A 27421-nucleotide genomic window follows, 5' to 3' on the forward strand; every position below is an offset into this window, starting at 1 on the left:
TAGTATGCTCTTTGTCCTTAATTCAGTCCACCATTAGTACTTAGACTAGAGGGACATCTACATGTGAGGCAAAACTGCAAGTTAATTGACATTTGTAAGCTAACTAGTATTGTCACTCAAAAATAATATTAGAAAAAATAAAAATAAAAAATAGTAGCACACATTATTAACTAGTGCACAGTTTTACCTCACTAGTCACTTGGTAAGGATGTCAAATCTCTTTGAGCATTTATTTGATATCATTTATATCCACCTTTAGGTCATGCTTATAGGACAAAAGTGGCACTAGTAGTAGAAAAAACTTTACTGGTGAGACACAGTCCTTCTACGAGTGTGCTGAATTGTTTTACAAGTGAAGACAAACAGCGTAGAACACATGGACCTTACTAAACTAAATATCAAGGATGTCGAATGTTTACGCAGTGTTACCATGTTCTCAGGTCTGGTATCATTTTCAGTCAAAAATAATGATTTGAAATGTGTTTATTTTTTAAATCGAAAAGCTTTCTGTATGCGCAAAGGACACATACTGGAAAATACCAGGAAAACGCAAACAAACTATCAACTCCGGAAGGGCCTTGAATCCTGTTTAGTCTCCAAGGAGTGTTTAACAAGATAATGCAGCTCAACCCCTTGAGACATGCAGAAAGCTGAATCTTCATAAGTGGCTGGAAACTCTATAATTATTGTATCATCTCTGCCCTTTGCCCTTTGATTTGATTTGTCCATAGAAAATTTGCTTTTTGGTAGCACAAGATTCGTTTATTACAAAGGTAAGGTTTCACATAGCCGATATATATATATATATATATATATATATATATATATATATATATATATATATATATATATATATATATATATATATATATATATATATATATATATATATATATATATATATATATATATATATATACCAACACCACCACCCCCACCCCCACCCCAAGACTATACTGTACCTATGTAAAATCCCCTGTCAGAACTAAAGATACGAATGATACTGTTTTGAGTGTGTATCATCATCTCACGAAATATCAACTCAGCTCCCAGATCCTTACAATAAAAATGTTTTTTTTTTTTTTTTTTAATAACTAAATACAGGCCATTAAGACGAGTTGCTGAGCAAAATTGTTGGTGAATATATTAAATTCTGGCGTCTCCCTGTGGTCAGCTTTGGTCACTGCAGTCAGGGCTGGAGTGGGAGTCAATTTAAGCCCTGGAGTTTTCATGGCTCAGACCAGCCCGCTTTAGTTCACAACTTTTAATTAAGATATGGAATTTTACCCTTATTTGTGTATCAATCTAAAATAGATTAGGCAAAAGTGACGACAACTTAATGGAAATTCATACTGCATTTGTTCAAAAATCGAATTGAATGTGCTTTTTTACACGTCTTTATTTGAACAAGCATGAGAACATAAATACTTAAATGGGCAAAGGGCCAAAAAAGAAGGAACGAATAGACAATGGGATATTTTACATTTTAACCACACAACTATACTGCACTTCCTATGAATGCTCTTATTTTGTAACTTATTCTCACCACTTCCTGTAACCTACTAAGCTAACTTTACGAAAGCAACAGTAATCGGAGGCGGCTTGCTTTCCCATCATTCTAGTTTGTTGCTTAGAGTAACGCTTGTTACTACAGTAATGTGTTATTTTGTACCGATAGTGTGTAATATAGTTACAGTATTATTGTTTCTACTCGTATATGATTAAAAAAAAAATGCTACTTGTGGTAGGCCTATAACATTACTCTTTGTAACAAGGAAGTCAGTACTATTGGTCTATCCATTAAATGTAAATATGTACGACAAGATGACAGTTGGAATTACGTGCAAAAACGACTTATATTCTCTTCTCTTCATATTTTTCACAAAGACACTGAACCACTAGTAAAACAAAAACAGAATGATGATTTTAGCATTCTTTCATAGTTTGAATGTGTCACCAAGTTGGTAACATATTCAAATAAAACCCGAACAATAGGTTTGAGTAAATCCTATATATGTTCTACCTGAAATAAAAATCGACTTATTTACTATTTGCTTGTTTTATGCTCAGGCTCAAGCAATAACAAGACGCGGTGCTTTCTTTGAAACATTTTGAATGCCAAATAAATACATTTGAAGTGAGTTGATAAGCTTCAGTTAGACAAAAGTATCCATTTGCCGCCATCTTGTGGTATTTCTCTGCAATTACAACTCTTAATAATTTTTCGCGAGGTTTTGCCTGCCTTGGGGAATTTTGCTACCTGTATTTAAGATTGGCCACGAAGAGCAACATTTTAAGACATTCGCTACCTCAAGTGGTCGGCAAAAAGAGGCCATACGTCTTTTAAAGGGAAAACAGCTGATTTCAACTAATGACAGGCTACCAGAAAAAGCAACTAACTGAAGCTTGCTTCAGTGTCTCATTAGTGGTCAGTAGTTGCCCTCTGTTTACCAGTCCAGATTTACTAATTTATTTTGAACGTTATTTCAAGAAGTGCAAACATATAAAACAATCCTCTTTTGAAGAATCTTGTAAACGACAATAATACGAGGTTCAGCATTTTGAATCACAAAACAAATCCTCGCTTTTAAGGCGTTGCTGTTTATTCATTTTTTTCCCTACAACAGCAAATTACAGAAGCAGTATTGAAAATAAAAGTAGTATTTTCTCATTTTATTAAAAAAAAAAAAAGCACAAAATTGTAATGACAGTACAAATTGGGGTGTTAATATGCCATTCAAATGAAAGGGGGAATCTATAATTCTTTTTTCAATAATGAAAACATCCCAGTATTTTACATTTCAGAATTATATCACATAACCTGAAATTATATATCAAAAACATGAAATATATCATCACTATGTTTTTTTTACCTCTATTTTTGATTTTTTTTTTGTTTTTCTTTGCAAATATTCGCTATAAACACATAAGCTTTTCAAATATAATATTTATCAGTGCAACATTGTTTCTTTTGAGTCCACGCTACAGTATTCTTTTTCCCCTACTTGAGCAGCAGATGTTGCTGTCGCTACACTTTTATTTTCGTTTTTTTTTTATTGAGCTGAAAGCGCAGACGTCAAGATGTGTAGCGGTGGAGCAAAGTGTCATGTTAAATCCGAAAGGAACAAGCTGAGAATGTGGTCACCACAGCACAACAAACAAATCACACAAGATGGACGCTTTCGAGTTCGGGTTGCTATCAAGTTTTTTTTTGTGTGTGTAAAATCCACTGCTGGGTTGTGGGTCCCCTTTGGTGACATTTTGTCCTGATGCTGTAAATATCTAAGAAAAGGTCTGACTGGTGATCTGTGGTCTTATAAAGTGACAGAACTGGGGGGGAAAAAAAGTAACTTTTTAGTCCAGGTAACTTGAATCAGGTAAATAAATCCGCCATTTCACCAACATCCCATTAAACAGCTCTGACATCACATTATTATGGCTGTTAACTGCTTTGTGTGTGTGTGTGTGGTTAAAGTAATTACTGTATAGCACCATTCTTCAGTTCACCCCATTTAATAGATTTCTATCAGGAGGGAATCAGTAACAAAGTGCACACAAGCTGCATTGTCCAGATAGCTTTTCCTCAGTGTGCATTAAATCCACAGTGACATTTTGAAGCGATAAAGCAAAAATGATTGTTTGTGTTGTTGTTGTTGTTTTTCGGTATGTTGGTGCCTCGACCAACAAATTGTTGAGAGCTACATGAGGGTTGGGTGTCGAAAAAGCGGCCACAAGTTCATTGCTTCAGTTTTCGTGTGCGTTTTTGCTGTCTTTTTTTTATTTTTTAAACTCATTCATCCATCGGTGGTTTTTAATGAAATGTTTTGATGACAACTGGTTGAAATTGCTTGTTACAAAAATGTCAAATGAAACGTTAACACGGCACCGTCCACAAAACAGTGAGGAGATTGTATTTACACACACAGACGCACGATGAAAAAAGGCATATTTTTTCTTGTCACTTTCTTGAAAAAAAAAAATATATATATTAGAACATATTTACAGTGTGTGGTTTTCAGACACAAACAAATAAAGCACAACGATGTGATAGATTGATAGATTAGATACCATTTTGTAGGTATTTTTATGATCATGTGCCCGTTTTCTGCCCTTTATCATAAATTAAGCCAAGTACAGTAAAAAAAACAAAAAACAAAAACAAACACCCAGTTCAAAAGAGGAGACCATCCGATATGTACTAAAGGCACTATCAGAACCATAAATTCCCATGGATGCGACTCATTTTGGAGTGAGGGAGTTTAGAGGGGATGGGTAGGTACATATATCAGATTCGTGAATTATGAGCACACCCTGTATGCCATAGCGTGGGCAAATTTACAGTTTTGCCGGATATGGTTCATTTAGGATTTGAATTTCAAGACTTTGAAATTGATCGCCTTCATGAACTAAGAAAAAATGAAACACTTATTTTCAAAAAATGATAAATACTCTTAAAATTATTAATAAATTGGTCTCAACACCAGCATCCGATTGTAAAAATGAATGGAAAATCAAAATAGAAAATTAAAATTTCATCTACGTATCTGTACATATTTTTTTCCTGTATTTATTTTTGTACACAGTGTCCCCTACTGGTAGGTTCTTTTTACTGCAGCTCCTGAGAAAGGCGTAGATTAGTTCAAACCTCCCGTTGGTTCCTGAATGTGTCCCTCATCCAGAAAGCTGAGGGTAATGTGCGCTCCTTAGAGTCCGCCTCCTCGTATGGATATACGAGAAGATGTAGCTACAGTGAGTCCCGCGCACGCTCTCCAAGCTGTGCGTGTCACATAGTCACATGAATGTGCTGGTTTGGGTCTCATGCCTCGGAGTATGAGCTCTGTACATTGAGTTTGCCCTTCTTTAACTTGACACCGTCCACCAGTTCAAAGTTATAATTTTCCAGGGCTGATAAGTTCCTTTCTGACATGCCTCCATGTGAGCAGGCGCAATAAAGGACGACACCGCAAATGGCGCCCAGGAAAACGCCCAGGGCGGACATAGCGATGATGGTGATGAGGATCGGGTCAAGTGTCTTTAACATGTTGCCGGCTCCACTGATCTGGTTGGTCTCCACAAAGTCAGGATATTCTGTGATCTCCTCAACTGGAGAGAGGGGTTAAAAAGAAGAGATATGATCTTAAATGGAAAGAAACTGTAAGACTAATAAGCAAGCGATTCCAGAAATATGCATGACTCAGCAGAAATGACGTCATCAAGCTAATTGCTATGACCACAAGCATATCTAAGGTAAGTCTTCTTTTCTATTTTTCACATTTTTTTCCACACTTTCAGCTATAATGTAAGTCAAAACAGCACAGCCCTGTTACTCATATAATGAGAAAAAGAGTGATTCATATCAAAGTTGTTTTTTTATGATCTAACTCAGTTTGTTCTTGACCAGTTAGCATTAGCAAAACCCAACTTTATTAATTTAACCCAAAAAGTTGGGTCAAATGAATAACGCACAACACAACCCAAGAAACTGGGTTGCTTTGTGGGTTATTCATTTAATTTGAGTTGGTTTCTTGGATTCAATAACTCAAAAAGTTGGGTCAGTTTATTTTTGACCCAATTAAATTGGATTTTTCAATTAACTCAAAAAGTTGAGTCAAATGAATGACCCAATTGAATTAGGTTGTTCAATTGACCCAAAAAGTTGTGTCAAATAAAATTACTATAAAATAAAATGGGTTGCTTTGTGGCTTTTTAATTTAGTTTGATCCAACTTTTTGGGTTAAATAACTCTTGGCACTTCATTTTTGACCCAATTGAGTTGGGCTATTCAATTAACCCAAACAGTCAGGTCAAATAAACGACCCAATCCGATTGGGTAATTCAATTAACCCAAACAGTCGGGTCAAATGACTAACCCACAAAACAACCCAAGTTCTTGGGTCGTTTTGTGTGTTATGAATTTAATTTTACCCAATTTATTGGGTTGAATAACTTGAAAAGTTGTGTCAGTTCATTTTTGATCCAATTGAATTGGATTATTCAATTAACTCCAAAGGTTGAGTCAAATGAATAACCTCATTGAATTAGGTTGTTCAATTAACCCAAAAAGTTGTGTGAAATCAAATTAATAAACCACAAAGCCACCCGATTTCTTGGGTTGTTCTGTTGGTTATTCATTTGACCCAACTTAAAAGTTGTGTCAGTTCATTTTTTATCCAATTGAATTGGATTATTCAACGAACCCAGAAATCTGGGTCAAATGAGCAACGCACAACACAACCCAAGAAATTGGGTTTCTTTGTGGGTTATTAACTAAATTTGAGTTGGTTTCTTGGGTTCAATAACTCAAAAAGTTGGTTCGGTTCATTTTTGACCGAAAACCAATTGAGTATTAAATTAACCCAAAAAGTTAGGTCAAATGAAAATCTCACAAAAAAAAAATAAAAAAAATTGGTTAACTGTTGCATTGTTGGTTGTTAACTTAATTTGACCCAACTGTTTGGGTTATATAACTCAAAAAGTTGGGTCGGTCCATTTTTGACCCAATTACCCAAATTTTTACCCAAATGTTTTTAGAGTGAACACAACTTTAAATCTCCTCAACTCAAATCTCCTTATGTTCAAAAACAACAGCGAATAAATAACTTACTGATTTCATTAAAGTGATCTTCTGGGAGCATTGGTTCCGTGGGTACATCTGGATCTGTCCAAGCACAGAATTGACTTCAAAACTTTGGCCAAAAACCATATACAGTCTCGTATACTATACACACGTTCTGCATTGCGAACCTCACCTTTACAGTCAGTTGCAATGAGGCCACTGAGAACCTTAATGTCATCCACGGCAATATCTCCCCAGCTCTTTCTCTCTACCAATCCTTCAATCACCACCTACGACACAGAAGAAATTTGCGTTACACATGACAGATCTATTTGGAAAAACAAACAAGCGAAACTTCCATTGTGTTTGTTGAAAATGCAAAGCGGTTGAATTCACCTGATAGGGCCGGTTTGTGCGCGGCAGGAGGACACGGCCTTCCCTCCAGCGGTTACCCTGGTGACCGCTGACGGTCCACAGCAAGATGTCAGCAGGTCCGTCAACAGTCTGTTTGCGCTGTTTGATATGCAGCGTACCAATGTGCGACCCGAACATGTGGTACCAGAATGACACGCAAAGGTCCGAGTCTGGGGAGACCACCTCCGGGCTGACTAGTCGAGCCACCTCTGTCTCTTGCAAACCCGTCGCTAAGGTGTAGATGAAGTTTCCTGAGCCACCTTTTGGATATAAGAACATGTCACAAAATCTCAACATTGTAGCTCATTTTTATGTCTTTAATTTGAAAGGGTAGAGCCCACACCTGTGTGGTCCATGTTGGGTCCTGTGTTGAGGGTCGGGGTTCCGCTAGACTGGATTTGCCACCGAGAGCCAGTGTCCTCAGAAGTCCACCTGCAGAAGGACGGGTCATTGGCCCAGCCGAAGTCGCAGGCAAACCAAAGAAAATCTGAAAACGTATTAAATATGATTAGCTACATCACAGTGTTTTTAATCCAGGTCCAGGAAGTAAAAAGCCTGCCATAGTTTGGCTTTAGCCCCAGCTGCTAGCTAGCTAGCTCCCTAGCTAGCTCCCGTGGTGGTTGTTTAGCTTTTAGGGAGCTAGCTAGCTTTAGCAGGGGCTAAAGCCAAACTGTGGCAGGCTTTTTACTTTCTGAACCTGGATTTGCCACCTCTGGTTTTTAACCTGCAATGACTAACTAACATACTGCTATAGAAAATGCAGCTTCAGCCACTTGTTACATATAACTGTGAACAGTAGAGGGCAGCAAAGGACTATGGAAAGTGTGATGAGAAACACCCAGCAGCTCAAAATGAAGGAAAATAGCCATTATTTCGGTTCAAGAATGGAAAAGGGAAACCTAAGGCACATATTATACATAGGAATGAAATGAAAAAAGAAAAGAAAAAGTTACTGGCTTTAAAAAGAAAACTACATAGTGGAACGAATGGCTCAGAATGTGGATAAAGATGGAGGGACAGTGGCACAAATGAGTTGCTGGCATGCTGTCTATTTGAAAGCTACAATGGATGCTACCCACAGAGACTTGTGGATTTTAATGAGAGCGGGGACTTGAGGTTTGAAGACAACTATGGTAACAGTGCAGGGGCCTCTTTCTAACAATGGCATTCTTCATGAACACATGCCACGCATTGAGAAGGGTTCCATAGAGGGCAGAAAATATGTGGCTGCTCATGCTTTGGTGTTTCGTTAAAATTGGATGAAGAAAAATGCCTGGAAATGTTTGAGATGTTATCTAAGGTCTTCATTGTGGCATGAATTACAAACCCAAATGAAGTTGGACTGTTTTTGTAAAATGTAAATATAAACAGAATATAATGATTTGCAATGTTCAACTGTATTTGATATGATGTAAATGTACATTTATAATGCGTTGCAAATTTTCAATGGGTGACAGGTCTGGACTGCTGGCAGGCCAGTCTCGTACTGACTTTTACTATGAAGCCACGCTGTTATACCACGTGCGAAATGCGACTTGGCATTTTCTTTTTGACACAATAAACAGGGATGTCCCTAAAAAATAGGCAGTTTGGATGGTAGTACATGTTGCTTCAAAGCCTGAAAGTAGTTTTAAGCATTCATGTTGTTGTTTTTAAATATGCAAGTTGAACACAGTGGCTGGCTTTTGAACTTTGCGCTGATAATCCGGATATTCATTTTCTCTATATCCATGATTAAAAAAACTATTTGAAGTGTGGACTCGTCAGACCGCAGCACACTTTTCTACATTGCATTTCTGCAGTGTTTCTGAGTGTTTTAACATTGAGCAATGTTAGCTAGCAATGCTTTTTATTAAATTTTTCTCATTTTTTTTTTTAAACCGCTTACGGTTAGGTTACGGACATTCACCATTGATTTTCAGCCTTGCTGCTGACAAACAGAGATTTGCATTATACTGTATTATGTATTCCATTTTTATTTACATTTGACAAATTGTCCCAACTGATTGGAATTATAGTTTGTAATGCTCTAGAATTCCTATATTTACCAACACTTAATCCCAAATAAAATTACGTTTGCAATTTTATTCCATACTGAGATCGTACCCAAGCACAATCTTATACTTTAAGTAGCACCTTAGTCTACTGAACTCAGAGCCAACTGATAGAGCAATGGCTGAGTAGAGCCTGAATGGCCCATTAGTCAAGGTCAGAGCAGGGCACAGCCTCTCAGCTGGCTACCACCTCATCAACCTTCTCTATCGGCAAAGTGTATTGGTATGAGTTTGCATGAAGCTACAAAGGCCTCCTCAGTTGACCGCAATTGCATTGTGTTACCCTGTTTGAGGGTGTGTGTGTGTGTGTGTGTGTGTGTGTTTGTGTGTGTGTGGTATATGAGCATGTTTGTGCCAGCCAAGTGATTAGTGATTATGCTGAGGCAGCGGCAGAGCACCCGTGCTAATCATCTTTGCATCACACATCCTGCCTCAGCACGGGCCTCTGAGGGGCTTATCATCAACTTTAATAACACACATACATCAGTGGAGGGAGGGAGGACTTTATGAGGCACGATAAAACAGAATGGAAATTAATGCAAAACAAACCGTGAGTAGGTAAATATTTACCCATGTGGGCACAACACAATGAGTGTAAAAAATAATCAGTGCTAAATCATGGAATTCATAGTAGTATAGAAACTAACCTGGGACGATATCCACTGGAGCCGTTGGGGTCTCTGGCATTGTTGTACCACCTGGAACAACATAAAAGTCATCCAAATTAAGTCGTTAGTCAACCTTTATTCCATTCCCATGCACTACATGCATCCATGCTGGATTCAACGCCGCTGCTCTTGTGGCAGAGGTGGCAAATCCAGGTCCAGAAAGTAAAATCCCTGCCACAGTTTGGCATTAGCACAGGTACTAGCTAGCGAGCTCCTTAGCTAGCTCCCCGGGTGCTTGTTTACCTGCTAGGGAGCTAGCACCTGGGGCTAAAGCCTGCCACAGTTTGGTTTTAGCCCCAGGTGCTAGCTAGCGAGCTCCCTAGCTAACTCCCCTGGCACTAGGAGCTCCCTAGCAGATAAACAAGGACATGGGGAGCTAGCTAGGGAGCTTGCTAACTAGCACCTGGTGCTCTCTAGTAAGTAAACAAGCACCCGGGAAGCTAGCTAGGCAGCACGCTAGCAAGCACCTGGGGCTAAAACCAAACTGTGGCAGGCTTTAGCCCCTTGTGCTAGCTAGCGAGCTCCCTAGCTAGCTCCCCGAGTGCTTGTTTACCTGCTAGGAGCTCCCTCGCTTTTACTTTTACTGGACCCAGATTTGCCACCTCTGTTGTGGTGCAGGTGTAACGATGTTCTTGAGGTAAGTGGGTGCTATTCGAGAGCGCGCACATGCGTATGGTACTCAGGTCAACTAATGTGGTTGAGAGTAGGGAAAGGGGCCTGAAATTAATGAGGTATGAGCATACTCTGTTGAAGAAGGGGAGGGGCTTAGGGGTTAGTTGCAGTCTCATGTGGGCGAAGTTAGCACCTGTGATATCGTAGTCATCACCTGTGCCACTGTGGCAGTTGGCTTGGTCATCGTCACACTCGTCTGACGGGGAAGTGGTCGGTAGAATGGTAGAAGGGGGGACCGTGGGAGCTGCGACAAACAAAATGAAGACAACGGGTTTGATTTCACGTTCAACTTTTTTTTGGACACCCTACTATTATAGCGCTTCTGTTCGGTCATCCCTATTACCATTGCACCTGTGGAAATGCAAGTCTGCAAGCCTATAACCATTACAAACGGTTATAGGAATGTTCGATGATACTTTATTTCAGATCAATATGAGTGTGAATACTGAACTCTTGAGTAAGTCACCGATACCAGTGCAAATACCACTTGTAGTCTTGATACATACAATTTACCAAAATACTACCACTGATAATGTTAAAGACCTATATACAGTGTTTCTGCAGGTATCATCAAATCTAATATAATGCTTATTAATAATATTAATTAATTTAAAAAATTCTACCTAAAATTAATTTCATGCCCATGCCGTACTACATACGTATGCACACATTCATACACAGTACGTACATACATTTTGAGGTACATATTCAGAATAGTATACAGCATAATTGAGATAATTATCTGCCACTAGGTGGCACTAGTGCTTCATGTTGGACATTGGTGACAGGAACACCACATTTTTCTTTTCAAATTCAGAGCAATTGGTATTTGGAACATGAAGCAACTTGTCAACTCCAGGCCATTTTGTTCATTGTAAATGGTAACTAGTCACGTGTCTCAACAAATGTATATATATATATTTTTTTTATTGCATGAAATTAATGGCAATTTCCTATTCCTCTCATTTCTAGTTCCTGATCGTAAAATGGCCACAACACCATGAGTACTGATACTTTGAAATAAAGCCTGGTATCGGTACTCGCCCATCCCTACATGGTTGAAAACAAGTTGAATTTAACCATGCCCCTTAGTGTTACTAAATTTGGATTTTTCAGTTTCCATCTGCACGACAAATAAAAATCCATAGCACTTATACATCTTGATTCTGAATTACAGTAACTACATGGCCTGAGCTATTAACGACCCCCTTTTTTAGCAATTCATTTTGTGCACATGTACCTTTGTGGAGGTGTCTTTTATAAATAGAGTTTAGAATCAAAGTCATACTCGGAACTCCAAGACATAGAACAGGGTTTCAGTTGGCTATTGGCAGCGCCCCTAACGGCCACAGCAGCCTGTCATTATGATCCTGTGACACTTGGATGTGGGTAAGACTCCAGATCCACTCTTCCTTCTCCGCTACACGACCATCCAATATGTATGTGTGTGTGTGTGTGTGTACACTGGCTACAATGTAGACACACACGCCATGTAATGAATGGCTCTCACTATCGCAGAGGGAGGAAAGAGGAATAGGAGAGAAGATGGGAAGTGTAGATAAAGACAGACATAGATAAATTGAAGCAAAGTCCCTGCACGTGTATCGTGTGTGCGTGTGTTTGTGTGTGTGTCCTCTTCCTCAGTGAGATGAAATATGAGGCAGATCAGCCCCTGTCAGATTCAGGGTGGAGAAGGTCAGAAATGGGGTCAGTGCTGCATCAGGGGAGCCTCTCACTGAAATGAGGATTTAGCCCGTCTGCTTAAGAGTTGCACACACACACACGCACACACTCCGCACCTGTGTATTTGTGTTATAGTGTGTACATGGCCGGTACAACATGTTTGGCCAACACTGTGTGTGTGTGCGTGCGTGCGTGTGCGCCCGTGTTTGTGTGTGTTTGGCATTAACACTGAAAACAAGCATTATCATCTGACTAAAGCTGCTGTTGGGAGTCAATGAGGCTTACAACGGAATGGGCTGCCCTGAAATTCAATATGTAAATCCATTTAGGCCTAGCCTGCTGCACATTCTTATATTGCTAAGCTGTTTCTGTGCTATTGGATTGAAGAGTAGCAAAAAAAGAAAAAAAAAGGAAATTTTTAGGGGTGTCAGGCGATTCAATTTGTTCATTGTAATTAATCGCATGACTTCCATAGTTAACTCAAATAATCACAAATTTCATATCTGTTCTAAATAAAATATACAATAAGTTTTCATACTCTTGCTAGCATAAAAGTAAAACATTTATATTATTTGATACAGTAATTAGTGATAGACCAATATGTTTTTTTCAAGGCCGATTCCAATGCGATTATTAGTAGTCAAGCAGTCCGATAACCGACATTTTAAGCCGATATTCATTTGCAGTTAAAGAGAAAATATTAGCGTCAAATGAAAAAAACCCCACCTTTTAATTTTAAACAAATAAAGAATGGACAGCTTTGTTTAAAAAAGATTTTAAAAAATTGCAAATAAATAAATAAATCAACAAAAAACGTGTTCTACTGCAAGTAGTTTACCAAAGTTACAACATACAAGTAATTATTATTATTATTTTTTAACATTTAAAAATATAAAAAGTGTAGAGAGTTCCCAGTATCAGCATCATGTTTATAAAGTGGAAATTTCAATAAATCCATACATGAAAATTTCCCTGTAACTCACTGAGCGACAAATGCATGCGAATGTAGCTAATTTGCTGTTTTCGTCAGGGTTTGTAAAAGATTTCAAAAGATCTTTGCAGACGGTGAACAATTGTCTGAATATGTTTGAAATGCCTTTGCGACAAGTAAAAACTGTCTGTGAGCATCTTACAAATCCTGATGAAAACCCTAAATTCGCTACGTTCAGATACCAGCTTTATCGGTCTTCAGATTCGTAAAAGTACCGATGCCGATATTTGTCAAAAAGCCGATAATCGGTCTATCCCTAACCGTAATTTCATAATAATTAATAAAATTGAGTTAAAACTAAAAAGATGTACTGTACTGTAAAATTTTTTGTGTGGTATTGATTTGTAGTGAGGTCATTTTTCTGCCACTAGATGGCATAATTGCATTTGTAAGACATTGGTGACAGCTTGGTGCATTTTCTTTTCATATTAAGAGCTATCTAATATTTAACATGGAGTAACTTGTGAAATTCTGCACATTTTTTAAATTGCAAAATACAACTTGACCTCAGTCTCCACAAATAGAAGCATTATTCTTAAATTTATTACTGCTAAATTTTGACGTGGCCGTATATGCTGCGTTGCGACTAAAATTTCCCCACTACAGGGTTTCCACGTAAGGGTCATTAATCAAAAATTTGTGGCGTTAAAGGTAATTTAACTAATTTGCTCCCAAAAACGAATAAATGTTCTATTTTAAATAATACCACTATCCCAAAGACGTATTCATACATTACAGCATACAGAAGGCTTTTGATGCAGCCTCTGAACTGAAGAGAATGCTTAAAGCAATGGTAGTTATTACAAAAACGTCCAGCAGGAAGCAGCAGAGTATACAAGATCAACAAGGGCCATGTTGCAAAAATGATATTTTCCCCACTGTTTTAAACAGATCTGTGAACAATGATGCAACTTAGCTATATTCTAATGTTAAATGTTGCAAAACGTAAACAGACAGAAATATAGAGAGATACTCTAATCAATCTTTTGGTAGGTTAGAACACAATATTCTGTGGGCCTTGCAAAATCAGTCAAAATCCAGTAAAACAGCCGGGAGCGAAGGGGGTTGATTCAGTGAAAATGGCTGGGCGTGAATAAGTTAAATTCAATTAACTCATTAATTTTAACACTCCTATTAATTTTACAGATAACGTGTGCTTTCCCTCGGGAAGAACAAAGAACACACAGAGGCTAGGAAGAGTTTGATGGACGCCATGTTGCGATAATCCAGCTGGGCCAGGTGGGCATCTATTCGATCCCTCCCCGAGAAGTGACGAGCAACGGGGGCAGCTTTGATGAAACTGGGAGACAAGACAAGTGTCCCTTGTGGGAATACGGAACAGAAGCCGCACAGCTGCGGGATCAACACAAGGAGCCTTCATGCAACGCCTTTAAATAACTCCGATTGTCCCAAAGACGTCAAGCAACTTATAGTCATGCTATTAAGTTAGAATGACAGATGGCTCACCTGTGTGTATTTTAACCCAGAAATGAAAACATGTACTTGAAATATGCGAAATAATACACAGGTCACAAGTGCACCTATGGTAGTCATGGAGTGCGGATGGGAGAGATAAGGTCATGATGAGTGAAAGCATCATTACGGCCAAACCTTAGCACAGCTGGAAATGTCATTAGCATGAGTGGGAAAAGGTTCCGCTGTCAGCGGCACTTTACCGCTATTGGTGGCGATGTCATTACTGCTTGGAGAGAAGTCATCATCATAGCTGAAAATATTTTTCTCGCTTTGAGGAATGTAATATTCCTACTTGCCCTCTTTGCACGTCATGCTGAAAATTCGCAGTTTTGATGTAATGTCATTCAATGGATTGTTTACCTTCGATATCACAGCCCAGGAGTTCCAGTCGTAGGCCCATACCAGTTGCGGTAGCCCTGTCCGGGTAGATTCGGACAAACCGGGTCAGGAGGGGTTCCACTGTCCTCAACTCGGGGGTGTCATAGTTGCTATTCCCTTCAAAAATCTGACAGAGAAAATGAGAAATAATGGAAGAAATAAAGAGAGCGGCTTTAAAATCAGGACGTTTCTAATGAATAATACTGGAGAATAGATTTTACACAATCAGGATCAATTAATTATTTCATTGATCAGCTCCCCGAAATAAGACATTATTTTTCTTTTAATGTTAATCAACATTTTTTGAAGAATTTTGATTTATTCAATTTCCAATTTTTCCCATGCATTTCAATTGATATCAATAATATGTGGCTTTTCACTATTTGTGGGCTGGGCCAGTCCCTGGTGGCGGTCCACTGTAGAGTAAATAGAAAAGCTTCTTTTTTTTTAAACTAATTTGCTCGCAAAAATGTATAAAAACATTATATTTTAAATGTTTTAATTGTCCCAAAGACGCAAGTTTTTTTATGGCTTTGATGCAGTCTCGAAACAGCAGAGAATGGGTGAAGCAATGTAGCAATTACAAAAACGGCCAGCAGGTGGCAGCAGAGCAAAAGAGATTAACCAGGGCCATGTTACAAACAAGCTGATTTCCGCACAGTTTGAAACTGATTTGTGCATAATGATGAAACTTAGTTATATTCTAATGCTAATTGCTGCAAAACAGAAACAGATAGAAATATACTTTTTTTTCCTGATGAAAGAAAAGACTAATCTTTTTTTTGGTAGGTTCCATGTTTTTATAGCAATAGAACACAATATTCTGTGGGCCTTGCAGAATTAGTCAAAATCCAGTAAAACAGCCGGGAGCGAAGGGAATTGCTTCGGTGAAAATGGCTAGGAGTGAATGCGTTAAATCGATATATTGCTCCATCTTCTAATCAAATCGATGATCATTTTTCTTCTAACTTTATCACTGATCAGTGACCGGTCAAAAAATCCTGATGTGTAAAGCCTACTTGGGAACACAATTTTTATTGTCTAACCGCTGTTTTTAACATCTTACATTCTAAAAACAGTTGGGTCAAAAGTAACCCAATTATGGATCAAAAATGGACCAATCAACTTTCTTGACTCAAAGTTGGGTCAAATTGACCCAAGTAGAGGATCAGTCTATTTTTGACCCATACTTGGGTTATTTTTTTACCCAACTTTATTATTATTATTATATTTTTAAATAAGGATTTGTACAGCTATTGCCCAGAAGAATAAATATTGGACATGACAGAAGCAAATAATATACCACATAATCCGGGTCATGGCACCAATTGAAAAAAACCCTCACCCGATCCTTTCATCTTTAATGCTTGCAATATTACACTCTAAAAACAGTTGGGTCAAAAGTAACCCATTTATGGATAAAAAAAAATGCACCGATACACTTTATGGGTCAATTTGACCCAACTTTCTGGGTTGTTTTATACAAAATAAGCCAATTTTATGACCCAAGTAAAGGATCTGACCAATATTTATGAGTTGTTTTACATTAAAAGACCCATTTCTTGACTCAAAATTGGGTCAAATTGACCCAAGTAGAGGATGGGCCCATTTTTGTTTTACCCATAGTTGGGTTATTTTTGAACCAACTGTTTTTAGAGCATATGTCTTTCAAAAAAGGATTTGTACAGCTATAGCCCAGAAGAATAAATATTGGACATGACAGAAGCAAATCATATAACACATAATCCGGGTCATGGCACCAATTGAAAAATCCTGAGGGAACCCCTCATCCGATCCTTTCATCTTTAATGCTTGCAATTTTACACTCTAAAAACAGTTGGGTCAAAAGTAACCCAATTAGGGATAAAAAATGCACCGATCCACTTTATGTGTAGAGGTTCGGTCCATTTTTGACCCATAATTGGGTTATTTTTGACCCATTTGTTTTTAGAGCAATACAGTAACTACTAGAGCACTGTATATTATCAGCTCAGCTCTTAACTGAACGCCAAAAAGATACACAGCTAACCTTTTTCTACTGGATACGGAAGAAGGTCTAATCTGTCCAAATGGTTTCTACTCTTATAATGTCCTGGCAGCTCTGCCTAGTCAATGTGACAATGTGTGACCGGAAGCATAAAGGTCACAGCGACACGACAGCTCAAATCACCTACCAGTGCCAAAGAGAACTAAGCTAACATGTACCTTTGGCTTGTTTCCGCTGGTGTCCAAAACCATCCTCCAGTCAGACCCGTTATTGCTGTGGCCAAGGCGGAACTTCTTCATGAAGACCTTGTTTTCGCGGTGCTTCCCTCCCTGAATGATCAATCCCTTCACCACCTTCTCCTCCCCCAGGTCCACCTGCAGCCATTCCCTGGTGAAAGGCTGTGGCTGAGGCAGCAGGGTCCAACCCGTCCGGCTCGTCAGCAGACGAGCGTTGTCGGGTACCCAGCTCCGGTCGGTGTGAGAGGACGCGGTGATTTGGTTGTCGGTGATCAAGCCTGATACCATGCCGAGCATGCCCGAGCAAGGGTACTCTAAGAGAGGAAAACAAAACGAAAGTGTGGATTTTTCTTTTATTGGAACTGTTTTAAAAAAGAAAAAGAAAAAGAAAATGGCCACATATTTCAAGGTTTGCTCTGTGTGGTTGAAGTTTGTGCAGGGGCAATATAGTCCGAGTCACTTCTTTGCGATGTTACAATGATCTCTCCCCCTATTCTCTTCCTGTCCACAGATCTCATGCATACTAATTTTTTTTCGCCCTGAGGCGCTTGTCTCCAGGCAGCCAATTAAAAGCCTCAACTCAATTGGCGCTTCCACTTCTTGCATTCTGGGGGCACTATTTCTTTTCATTTCTCATCTCCCGCCTTCCTTAACAGAACTCGCGTGTAATCTCACACAAAAAAACACATTGTCTTTTGCGTTTCATCTGCGGCTGCACTCGTCTACCTTCTGCTCCACAGCTGTTGGACTGCCTTTTATCAAACTCATCCTTTCTTGTACACACATTTATACTGCATACTGTATATCCGAATATGCATCTGTGGATCTTTTGTTTATCGTTCCCATTTACATGACACAGAGGAGCTCACTTAGTAACTCGTTGTACACAGTAATAAAAAACTCCTCCGGCCCATATGCTCCTGACCTCCAGCCTTTTCCCCAGATTCTGATTCAAGGGCCAGTTGTAACACTTCTGACTCCCACGGAGGAATACACATCCATACATTATTATATATCTTGTGTGTCTGCAGCAGACAAAGCGTACACTGTGTTCCAGCACAACTAAGCAGCATAGCAGCGTCTGGGAAAGGCGAGCGAAGACTTTGCGAACAAGGCTTCATTCAGACTCTTTCTATGGTCATCTAAAAGCAACTCCTATGCAGTCATGAGCAGAATCTCTGGTTCTGAAATCCGTTGGCAGAAATATCCAAAATGGGAGCCCAAGAAGGTTTGAGAGACCATCTGCATTTGTAAGTAAAGTTGAAAGGTTTGTCATAGGCGACATGGCATGACTCCTTCTTGTGATTGTCTAAAAGAGCCCTTGGTTTAGTGGTTCTAAACTTGGTATCGAACGAACCAGAGGTCAATAGATGTACCTGACTCAAATGATTCGTGATGATACGACCTGCTTGGATGTCATTGGCTGCAGGTGATCACAATAAATTGCTATTGGGAACTTGATAAGCTCAGTAGTCAGTTGTTGTGATGGTACGTCATATGATTTTTTTTAAATTAATGTAATCTCTATGTCGACCAAAAAGAAAGAAAGTGGTCAGACAAATATGTGCAATATGTATTTACAAGTATAACAGAATGTATGGTGTTCCGCAGTGTTCAATTCTGGGGCCACTGGTGTTTTCATTGTTTCTGCTGGCCTGGGTTCAATCTAAAAAAAATCCCAACATTTTATTTTTCAACTAAACAAAGTGCAATTTCTGCAGAAATTGCGTGGGAATGCTGAAAAGCTGAATGCATGTGCTTATGAAATAAATTGAAAGATAAATTATGTGAACATTACAAATTAATAACTGAAGTTAAATGACAAATGAATAAAAAGAAAAGCTGCAATTTGTCTAAATTGGGATTTAATAATTTCAGAGAAATTATAATCCATTTCCTAATATGACAGTCAATTGGTATCAAACCATTGAATTAACTAAAATGTGGTCCAAGCGGGGTTTGAACCCACACCCTACTTGACTTCTTTGAAATCATGGTTGATAGTGTGTTTTTTTTTTTTTTTTAAGTGTCACCTGATGCTGAAAGCTAGTATGCATTTAATCATTTCAGTGAAATTATAATGCACTTTTTGATATGGTAGTCAGTTGGTATACATGTATATCACTTAGCATAATGGCTATGGATATATTTGTAATGTACAGTCAAAGGTGGGATTCGAACCCGTGACTTCCTGGTTACAGGACAATGCACCTAACCAACTGCGCCACTGAGCAGTATCAGACAGGTGGTAATGGGAAATGAATGAGGAAAAGTTGTTATTTAACGTTAAATTGTGCGAATACTGTAAGTCATGTGAAATCTGACGATATATACACGGCAGGTGTGAATTTTTGAAGCAAGTTGAAATTTGAACGGTGTAAATCGGAAGTATTATGTGGGAGTTGTTTCACGGCAAAAAAGTGTGGAGAATGCTTCAGCATTCTCCACAGAAAAGAAGGGTTCGGCGATCGCGCATAGGAAATTGGTTGGGTTCGGTACCTCTGACAAGGTTACCAACCAGTTCTAGTGGCATACTATGTGCAACGGGCACACCCAGAGGAACAAACAGCTTCCCGAGATGGAGATCCACAGCTTCATGGGCAGTATTTTGGGTTTGGGAGGCGCCTCAGTGGTTCATCACAGAAGCTATATTTATAAACTGATATATTTACTAACAGCAGGGCGGAGACAGTTGATATTAATGACAAGCTGAAACTTTAAGATAAGGCCCAACCACTTGTCTCTCAAATAAATACCATACACCTGTTTCATGTGTATCTTGGGTAAGAATGCACTAAAAAGCTACGCTTATCACAATACTCCATATTTTTAGATCTTTTAGCAAATTCCTCCTATCAGAAATTGTTAACCTCAAATAGAAGAAAGTGAGTCATTGAGTTTTATGCAAGCCGCAAGAGCCTCGCAGCTCCTTTTTCCCGCCACATGTGCTGCACTAATGCCGTCGAGCTGGCAGTGTCTTCTGAGCCCCCCCGGGGGTGCTCACGTCATCTCAGAGGCCATGCGGTGACTTCAGTCTTGTGATGTGTTTACTCGCTCTGTGCCGTGGTTTGGTTACGTTCCCGAAAAACACACAACGCAGCTGCAACACTGATATACCCATAATGCACACTGCAATCATACAAACAGCCACTCATGTTCTTCAGATCAATATGCAGTCGATCCTAAACCTTCCTTTAACCAAAGATATCTGTAGCTAAAAACAGAAAAAAAAGCTTTCATTTTGCGTCAATTGTGTATAATACATAAAAAAAAAAAAGATTATATCCAGCAGATGTGCACACTGCAAGTCACATTAAAATAACAGCAAGAAAAAAGGCCAACAACACAAGAGGGTTTTTTGCCAAAATCAAAGCTCTGCAAAAGAAAAAACAGACTGTAACGAAAGAGGAAGCCGAGACCAGATCAGCAGGAGGGATCGGACCATATAAAGCCCACCCCTCCGTCTGCCAGCTGTTAGCGCCATTTATATTTTATGAGATACATCGAAACACAAGAGAACATGAATAGCTAATCTCCAAACAAGTACTGCTTCACTGTTATGGACTCTCTCACCAACCTATTTTAACGCTCCAGATCGCAGATAAGCACGAATGCTGGACCTCATATTAAATGTAGCTATTGCGATTTTTATGAAAATGTAATAAAACACTAATAACATTGTAATAAGGCATTCTATTATTGGTAAAACCGCTTTTACAACATAAGCCAGTTTTTTGGGGGGGTCATTACATTATCTGTCAAACTTTTACTTGACTGATCAGAGCTGAGAACCACGCCCTCACCCCCCACCCCCTCCTCCAACTGAACATGTAATAAACCCTCTAATAACATTGTAATAAGGCATTCCATTGGGTAAAACCGTTATTACAACATAAGTTTATTTTTTGGGAGGGCCTCAGTACAGTTTTGATCTAATTAAGTGCAATTTTTACTACATTATCAGGAAATTATTACATTATAGGGTGCAACAGCCAATTAAAAATTGAAATAGATATTTGAAGGTGATAAAAGAATGTTAATATGCTGTAAGCTGTATGTGTACGAAAAGCATATTTTACAGATCTATCATTATTACTAGAGATCGGCCGGGAAAAAAAAGTGGTATCAAACTTTCCTAATTATTATGACATATTTATTACATTATTTTGTAAAAAGCATAATATTTCTGGAGATAAAATGACAAATATAAATTAATAGGGACATCCTGTATCAAAAAATATAGGTTGATATGCTGAATATATGTTTACCTGACAGGGGCAACGAAACCAACAGCAAGGTATTTTGAATTTCACATTCAAAAATGTAATCTGAGGAGTGTTTGCATGTTTGTATGCATGTCGGTCACGGATGGTTCCCCACTGTACTAACCTGATATCTTACATCCGTACACTTCAAAGCGCAGCGCGATGCCCGTTTCCCAGGTAACAGGACGGATGCGGATGAAGCGTGTCAGAGTGGGTTTGGGCATCGTCGTCTTGGCAATGTCTGTTGGGTTGATGTTACCTTGGAAGACCTGAGAGTCAGAAAGCGTGACCTGAAAATTACTTATTGCTTATTATATTGTCATATAAAAAAATAGTGACCAGGAAACAAATTTAGGTAATGTCATCTTCATTACAAATAGTTTTATTAAAAAATATTGCACAATGACTTACATGAGGATTCAGTTAGTATGTTTAAAGTGAAAATCCACATGACACCAGTGTTACGTTTGCTTGTGTGAAAAAACCTGAACTTCGGCGGCCCGTAAATAATTCGCCTGCCTCCTGCGCACCACATGTGGGCGACGGCCTGTGAAACCCGAGGAAGTCTTCGCAACACTAACTGGAAAAAAACTGACGAAAGCTGTCCCTTTTCTGCCCTCTCACTTGAGATCTGTGGATGTTTTACTGCAGTGCCTTGTTTAAAGGTCAGGCATGTCACAGCTGATGTCACCGTTTTGCCCTGGGGAATTCAGTGAGTTTACTAGCGCCATTTATGGAGGCTGACCACCCAGCCAAACAACTCTGAAACGTCCATCAGAGTTCATTCTGGGTAATTGAATATTACCGGTGACCATACATTCCCCTAAACTCCTGAACTCACGGCTTGTGATACCCTATAATGTTCTATCTTCCTGAAACGTAATAGCGCCTGAAAATGTAAGACCATTTGCACTTTACTCCGTCAAAAATGTTACAAAAACCCAATAATGTAAAAAATTCACCAATAATATAATAAAATGCTGACTGATATTGTAATAACATATTCACGATAATGTAATATTTTATGACATTATTATATCATATCCTAAAAGTCTTTGCGGCAGAGCAGTTCTAATCAAGTGGGCGCATCTTACTTTGATTTGAAAATGTAGAAGTTTGGACTGAAAATTAGCACATTAGATTACCTGTCAAGTTTTTACTTGACTGATCAGTTTTGAGAAAAACAAAACATGTAATAGTGTAATAAAGTGTACAGTGTAACAGTGTAATAAATCACTAATAACATTTTAATAAGCCATTCCATTATTGGTATAAAATAAAACGTTATTACAACGTAAGTCAATTTATTTTTGGGGGGTTATTTCAATTTTTATCTAGTTAAGTGCTATTTTTTACTACATTTTCAGGTGTTATTATATTTTCAGGAAATGATTACATTATAGCGGGGAGCAGGGTGGACAGCCAGCTCAGCTAAGCTACACTGAATACATTAAAACTCGGTTTTTAGTTGATTGATCAGTTTTGAGTAAAAAGAAAACATGATCATTTAATAACATTGTAATAAGGCATTCTATTATTGGTAAAAACGTTATTACAACTTCAGTCCAATTTTTTTGGGGGGGTTTACAAAAATTTTGATCAAGATAAGTGCAATTTTTACTACATTCTCAGCAGGCGTGATTACATTTTCAGGAAATGATTCCATTATAAGGTGCGACAGGGCTACAGAATGTAGCATAGAAGAGCAGGGTGGACAACTAGATAGAAAAATACACTGAAGCTCGGCTAAGCTACATTGAATACACTGAAGCTCGGTTTTTACTTGACTGACCGTTTTTTAGAAAAACAAAACAAAACATGAACATGTAATAAATCACTAATAACGATGTAATAAGGCATTCCATTATTGGTAAAACGTTATTACAACATAAGTCAATTATTATTTAATTTTTTATTTTGTGTGTGTGTGTGTGTGTGGGGGGGGGGGGGGGTATAACCACATTTTCAGGTGTTATTACATTTTCGTGAAACAGGGCTACAGAATGTAGCATATTAGAGCAGGGTGGACAGCTAGATAGATAAATACACTGAAGCTGGGCTAATTTTACATGACCTAAAACATGATGCAAGGGTTGCGTTAGTAGCCCATGATGCAGTCTCCTACCGAACGTTGTCAAACATGCCACTAAAGGACTCACAACAAAAGGACTCAGTTACGGTCATACATGTCATCAGTCTTCCCCTCAGTTTACTAAGTGTAAAGTCGCTTTTTCTGGAACGCAAAACTGCAACCTCGGCAAGTAGTAAATGTTGCTCGTTCTGTCCAGAAGCACTTTAGAGTACTTAAAGAGAGGACAAAAAGGAAGCCAACCCAGTGGTCTGTGTGCACAAACATGATGGTTTGGATGCGCTGTCGCTGTTGAGAAAGTGTCACTTCCACAAAAGTATTTACACGTCAAACATGCCTCAGTGACCCTGTTGCATCCAGATGGGCAAAACGGGCTCTGTTTGACTGGCTGATCAGCAATCAATGAATACCAAGCTCCGGTCAAGCATACCATTCCCTCCTTCCTCTCCTGGATCCGCCTCTAGCAGCTGCTCAAACATGACATCCTCAACAACCATTCCATAAAAGTGTTGTTTGTCAAGTCTTTTGTCACTGTTGTACCTTTTACAAGCTAACAAGAGCCCAACACAAACAGAAGCAACATTCCTTGGAAAATCTCCCCCGTGGCTACAGTTACGACGAGCACGCTCAGTAAAAAAAAGTCGACCGCTTACACACACGCAGTGGCTACATGACCACACTGAGAAGAGTGCATAATTGCATGTTAGAGCACATGTGACAGGGTATTTCCCATTTTGTGGCAATCGGAGGCAACGTGCAGCGAACCGTTAATTCAAATCAGCTGGTCTGTTTGAGTCGGGATCTTCCAAACGTTGTGCTGGTATCTGTCACAAAAATACTACTTTCATTTTTCAATGCTATTATTGTACTGTCCACATCTGGAGGAGGTCCTGTAGCGAAGTGGAAAATGCACAGGACACAAATAACATTATTTGAGCACATGTAAAAAACATGTATTTATTTTTGTTACCTTTTGTTTCGAGCCCTCCTTTAGCGTGATCCAGTCTTCTCCATTTGAACTGACGTCCACTTTGTAGGACTTGACAAAATAAGTCCTGCGCGTCTCCTGGGAAACTGCACCCTGTGTACCGATGGCCGAGACGAACCGTAAGAAGCCGAGGTCCACCTGAGAAGTGATCAGAGCAAACACAGACAATCATTTAATTGTGGGAATGCTGAACAGCAACTTGTGTTGTTTCTAACCTTTATTATAATTTCAGACAGAAATTGCTCTTTGTTGAGTAAATGGTACTTCATTGTATATAGCGCTTTTCCATCTTACAAGGTCCTCACAGCACTTTACATTTGACTTCTCATTAACCTATGACGACGCAGCATCAGGAACAACTGACGGTTAAGTATCTTGCTCAAGAATACTTCGGCATGGGATCGAACCCTCAACGTCTGGGTTGCAGGACTACCACTCTACCACTGAGCCACGCCTCCCTATAATAAGCTAAGAATCTATTTGGACTTTTTCAATTATTGCTAGGGTGACCAGACAATACGGGACAGTCTCATTTAACCCTTTGTGTCCCCAATTCCGTTTCACCAGCTTCAATGATTTTCTCAATTTTACACATGGTTGTCCAGTTTTTTATTTTTTTATTTTTTTATTCCAGTCAGTAAGCCAATTGTTTGGGGCATATCCATGTCAATCATATGGTTGTCATAGCGATTCATATGATAAACCAATGAATCTAACTGAAGGCTACTGAATATTTTTTTCTGTCATAAAAACAAATCCGAAAAATGCGGTTGGAAGGAATAAAATATTCAGGAAAAAAAGGATGAAAAAGTACACAGAAAAACAGAAACAAATATTCTGAAAAATGGGAATAATTTATTTGCAAAAAAAAACCCCAGTAAAAAATGACTAAAATGACTGTTTTTTGGAATATTTATTCTTCTATTTAAAAAAAAGAAATTCTGAATATTTTTTAGTTTTAGTTTAGTTTTTAGTTTTTCTGAGTAATTTTTCCTCCTGTTGATCTGAATATTTTCCCCGCGTTTTTTGAATACTGTATACTTGTATACTTGTTTTTTACAACAGAATAAAATATATTAAAATATATATATATATATATATATATATATATATATATATATATATATAAATGTATGTATTTTAGAAAAACAGAAAATAAAAAAAAACACAAAGAACAAAGCTCCCCCCAAAAATTATATAAAAAATTAAAAATAAAATAAACAAAGTTGTGAGGTGAGTGCATTGACTCGTTTGGCACTGTGGAACTGGCGAGATAGCATTTAGCATGAGCTAAATTAACAACACAACCACCCGTCACCAGCTTTACTAGCAATTAAATTTGTTATTAATAGTTCCTAGTGGGAATTTATTGTATATTTGATTTTCAGCAAAATTGTAGTTGTTAATTATGAAAATCTAGTTACCATAACTATTGCAACAGGAAAGATACAAAACACAGATTCACATGTACATGTTCTATATCTAGGGGGAAAAAAACATCTCTAGCCATCTGTGCTACCTGGAATTTAATAACATGTAATGACAATATCTGTGAATTAATGAAAAAGACTCAGGATGACAACTTAATTTCCTGACGTGTATGACAGAAGCTTATTGGATAAAAACGTAATCTTTACAGGAAGAGAGTTATACAATCAGATCAAATCCAAATTCAACAATAAGAAAGCGAGGAAAAGAGATTGAATATCAAATATAGTGCCTTTTAGGGCACTTTATGAAGTAATCATAAACTGTAACCCATATTTGATATTTTTAAGGTGGGACTACTTGCCGGAGAAAGTGCGGGTGGATGTCTGTTCTTTATATATTTGTCACATGTATACATTTGAGATGTGATGCTCAGCAAAGTTAGTCATCGGCTTGCTTCAGACCTTAAAAAGAATTACAGTGTGTGCCTGCCAACCATCAGGCATGATCACAACCATGACCATGACTTTCAGGAAAGGAAGACCACACAAAACCTTATGGAAGTCAGTCGGCGTCTGTTTATGCGGCAAGGACATCCGTGGATTTTTTTTAATTTTTTTTAATTTTAGCTTCTTGCCGATGCTTACATTGCTTGCAATGAGCGATACTTGAGGCTTATGGTAAAACTCTACAATTGTGCCTTTTTGGATACACAATCATTAAGTAATCAGTAAGAGCTAATCCACTACCCCATGAATGCATTGGAGACTAATCTCAGGGCACAAGCCCTTAACCCACAACTAAGTGGAAACTGAAAGGTTTTTAAATAGATGCTGTATAAAGAAACTTGTTTAAAAGGCTCCAACTCTACTCTGATAGGCTGAGCAGACATTAATGAGGAGTAATTGCATTCAGATGCTACTAAAACAGTGCGTTTGGGCATGGTGCAACCGGTTTCCACATCGTGATGAGAGAGTCTCCTTTGAGTCTTAAATACAACTATGAATGTACATTTCGGTGTTTGCATGTGTGTGTGTCGGAACGCATGACCAAAATGGAACCCTTCATTTGGGATTGGTTTGAAAGTTGCTGTTGTACGTATTAAAAACAGGCTGCACTAAAATGAAAGCAAAGTCCAATAACAAGCACAATGGCACTTAAACATGGTGTAGTCATATATCTAATATATCTAATATGAATATGACATCTGTCACACACTTGTTGCTTGTTGGTAGGCAACATTTTCTCACCAACATGCGAGCAGATCAAACATTTGTGCTGAAGACCAGTGACGGAGTGCCACAGGGATCATGTCTCTGGCCCATGTTCTTTAGCATCAAACAGTGATATACCTAAAACCTTAACTCTATTAATATATTTATTTTTTTGTGTTTATTTCCACATTTATTTATTTGTTGTTTTTATTTCCTTTTTTTTTGTAAATTTTGAATTAGCCATCTAATAGCCATCTCCACCACCTCAGGAACCACCAACATGCGAGCAGATCAAACATTTGTGGTGAAGACCACTGACAGA

The 27421-nt window shown here is 38.4% G+C and overlaps 1 protein-coding gene across 2 annotated transcripts in view; it reads right to left on the reverse strand.

Annotated features, from left to right (window-relative positions):
* Positions 1-2581: 2581 nt before the first annotated feature.
* Positions 2582-27421, reverse strand: part of nrp1a (neuropilin 1a) — a 70506-nt gene continuing 45666 nt past the window's right edge. Inside the window, exons 8-18 of one of the 2 annotated variants that reach the window (XM_086065706.1) lie at positions 24440-24595; positions 21505-21649; positions 17098-17429; positions 14875-15019; positions 10519-10608; positions 9672-9722; positions 7314-7457; positions 6953-7230; positions 6750-6846; positions 6605-6658; positions 2582-5103 (exon numbers count right to left, since the gene is read on the reverse strand). In XM_086065706.1, the coding sequence (XP_085921832.1) occupies positions 4817-5103; positions 6605-6658; positions 6750-6846; positions 6953-7230; positions 7314-7457; positions 9672-9722; positions 10519-10608; positions 14875-15019; positions 17098-17429; positions 21505-21649; positions 24440-24595 (1779 nt within the window). In that variant the 3' untranslated portion in view covers positions 2582-4816. Of the gene's footprint in view, positions 5104-6604; positions 6659-6749; positions 6847-6952; positions 7231-7313; positions 7458-9671; positions 9723-10497; positions 10609-14874; positions 15020-17097; positions 17430-21504; positions 21650-24439; positions 24596-27421 lie in introns of both variants that reach the window. The other variant, XM_086065705.1, reaches the window with a different exon arrangement.

Source organism: Leptonotus elevatus, chromosome 21 (assembly GCF_054856555.1).
Source record: "Leptonotus elevatus isolate MCC_2025b chromosome 21, RoL_Lele_1.0, whole genome shotgun sequence".
Taxonomy (NCBI): Eukaryota; Metazoa; Chordata; class Actinopteri; order Syngnathiformes; family Syngnathidae; genus Leptonotus; species Leptonotus elevatus.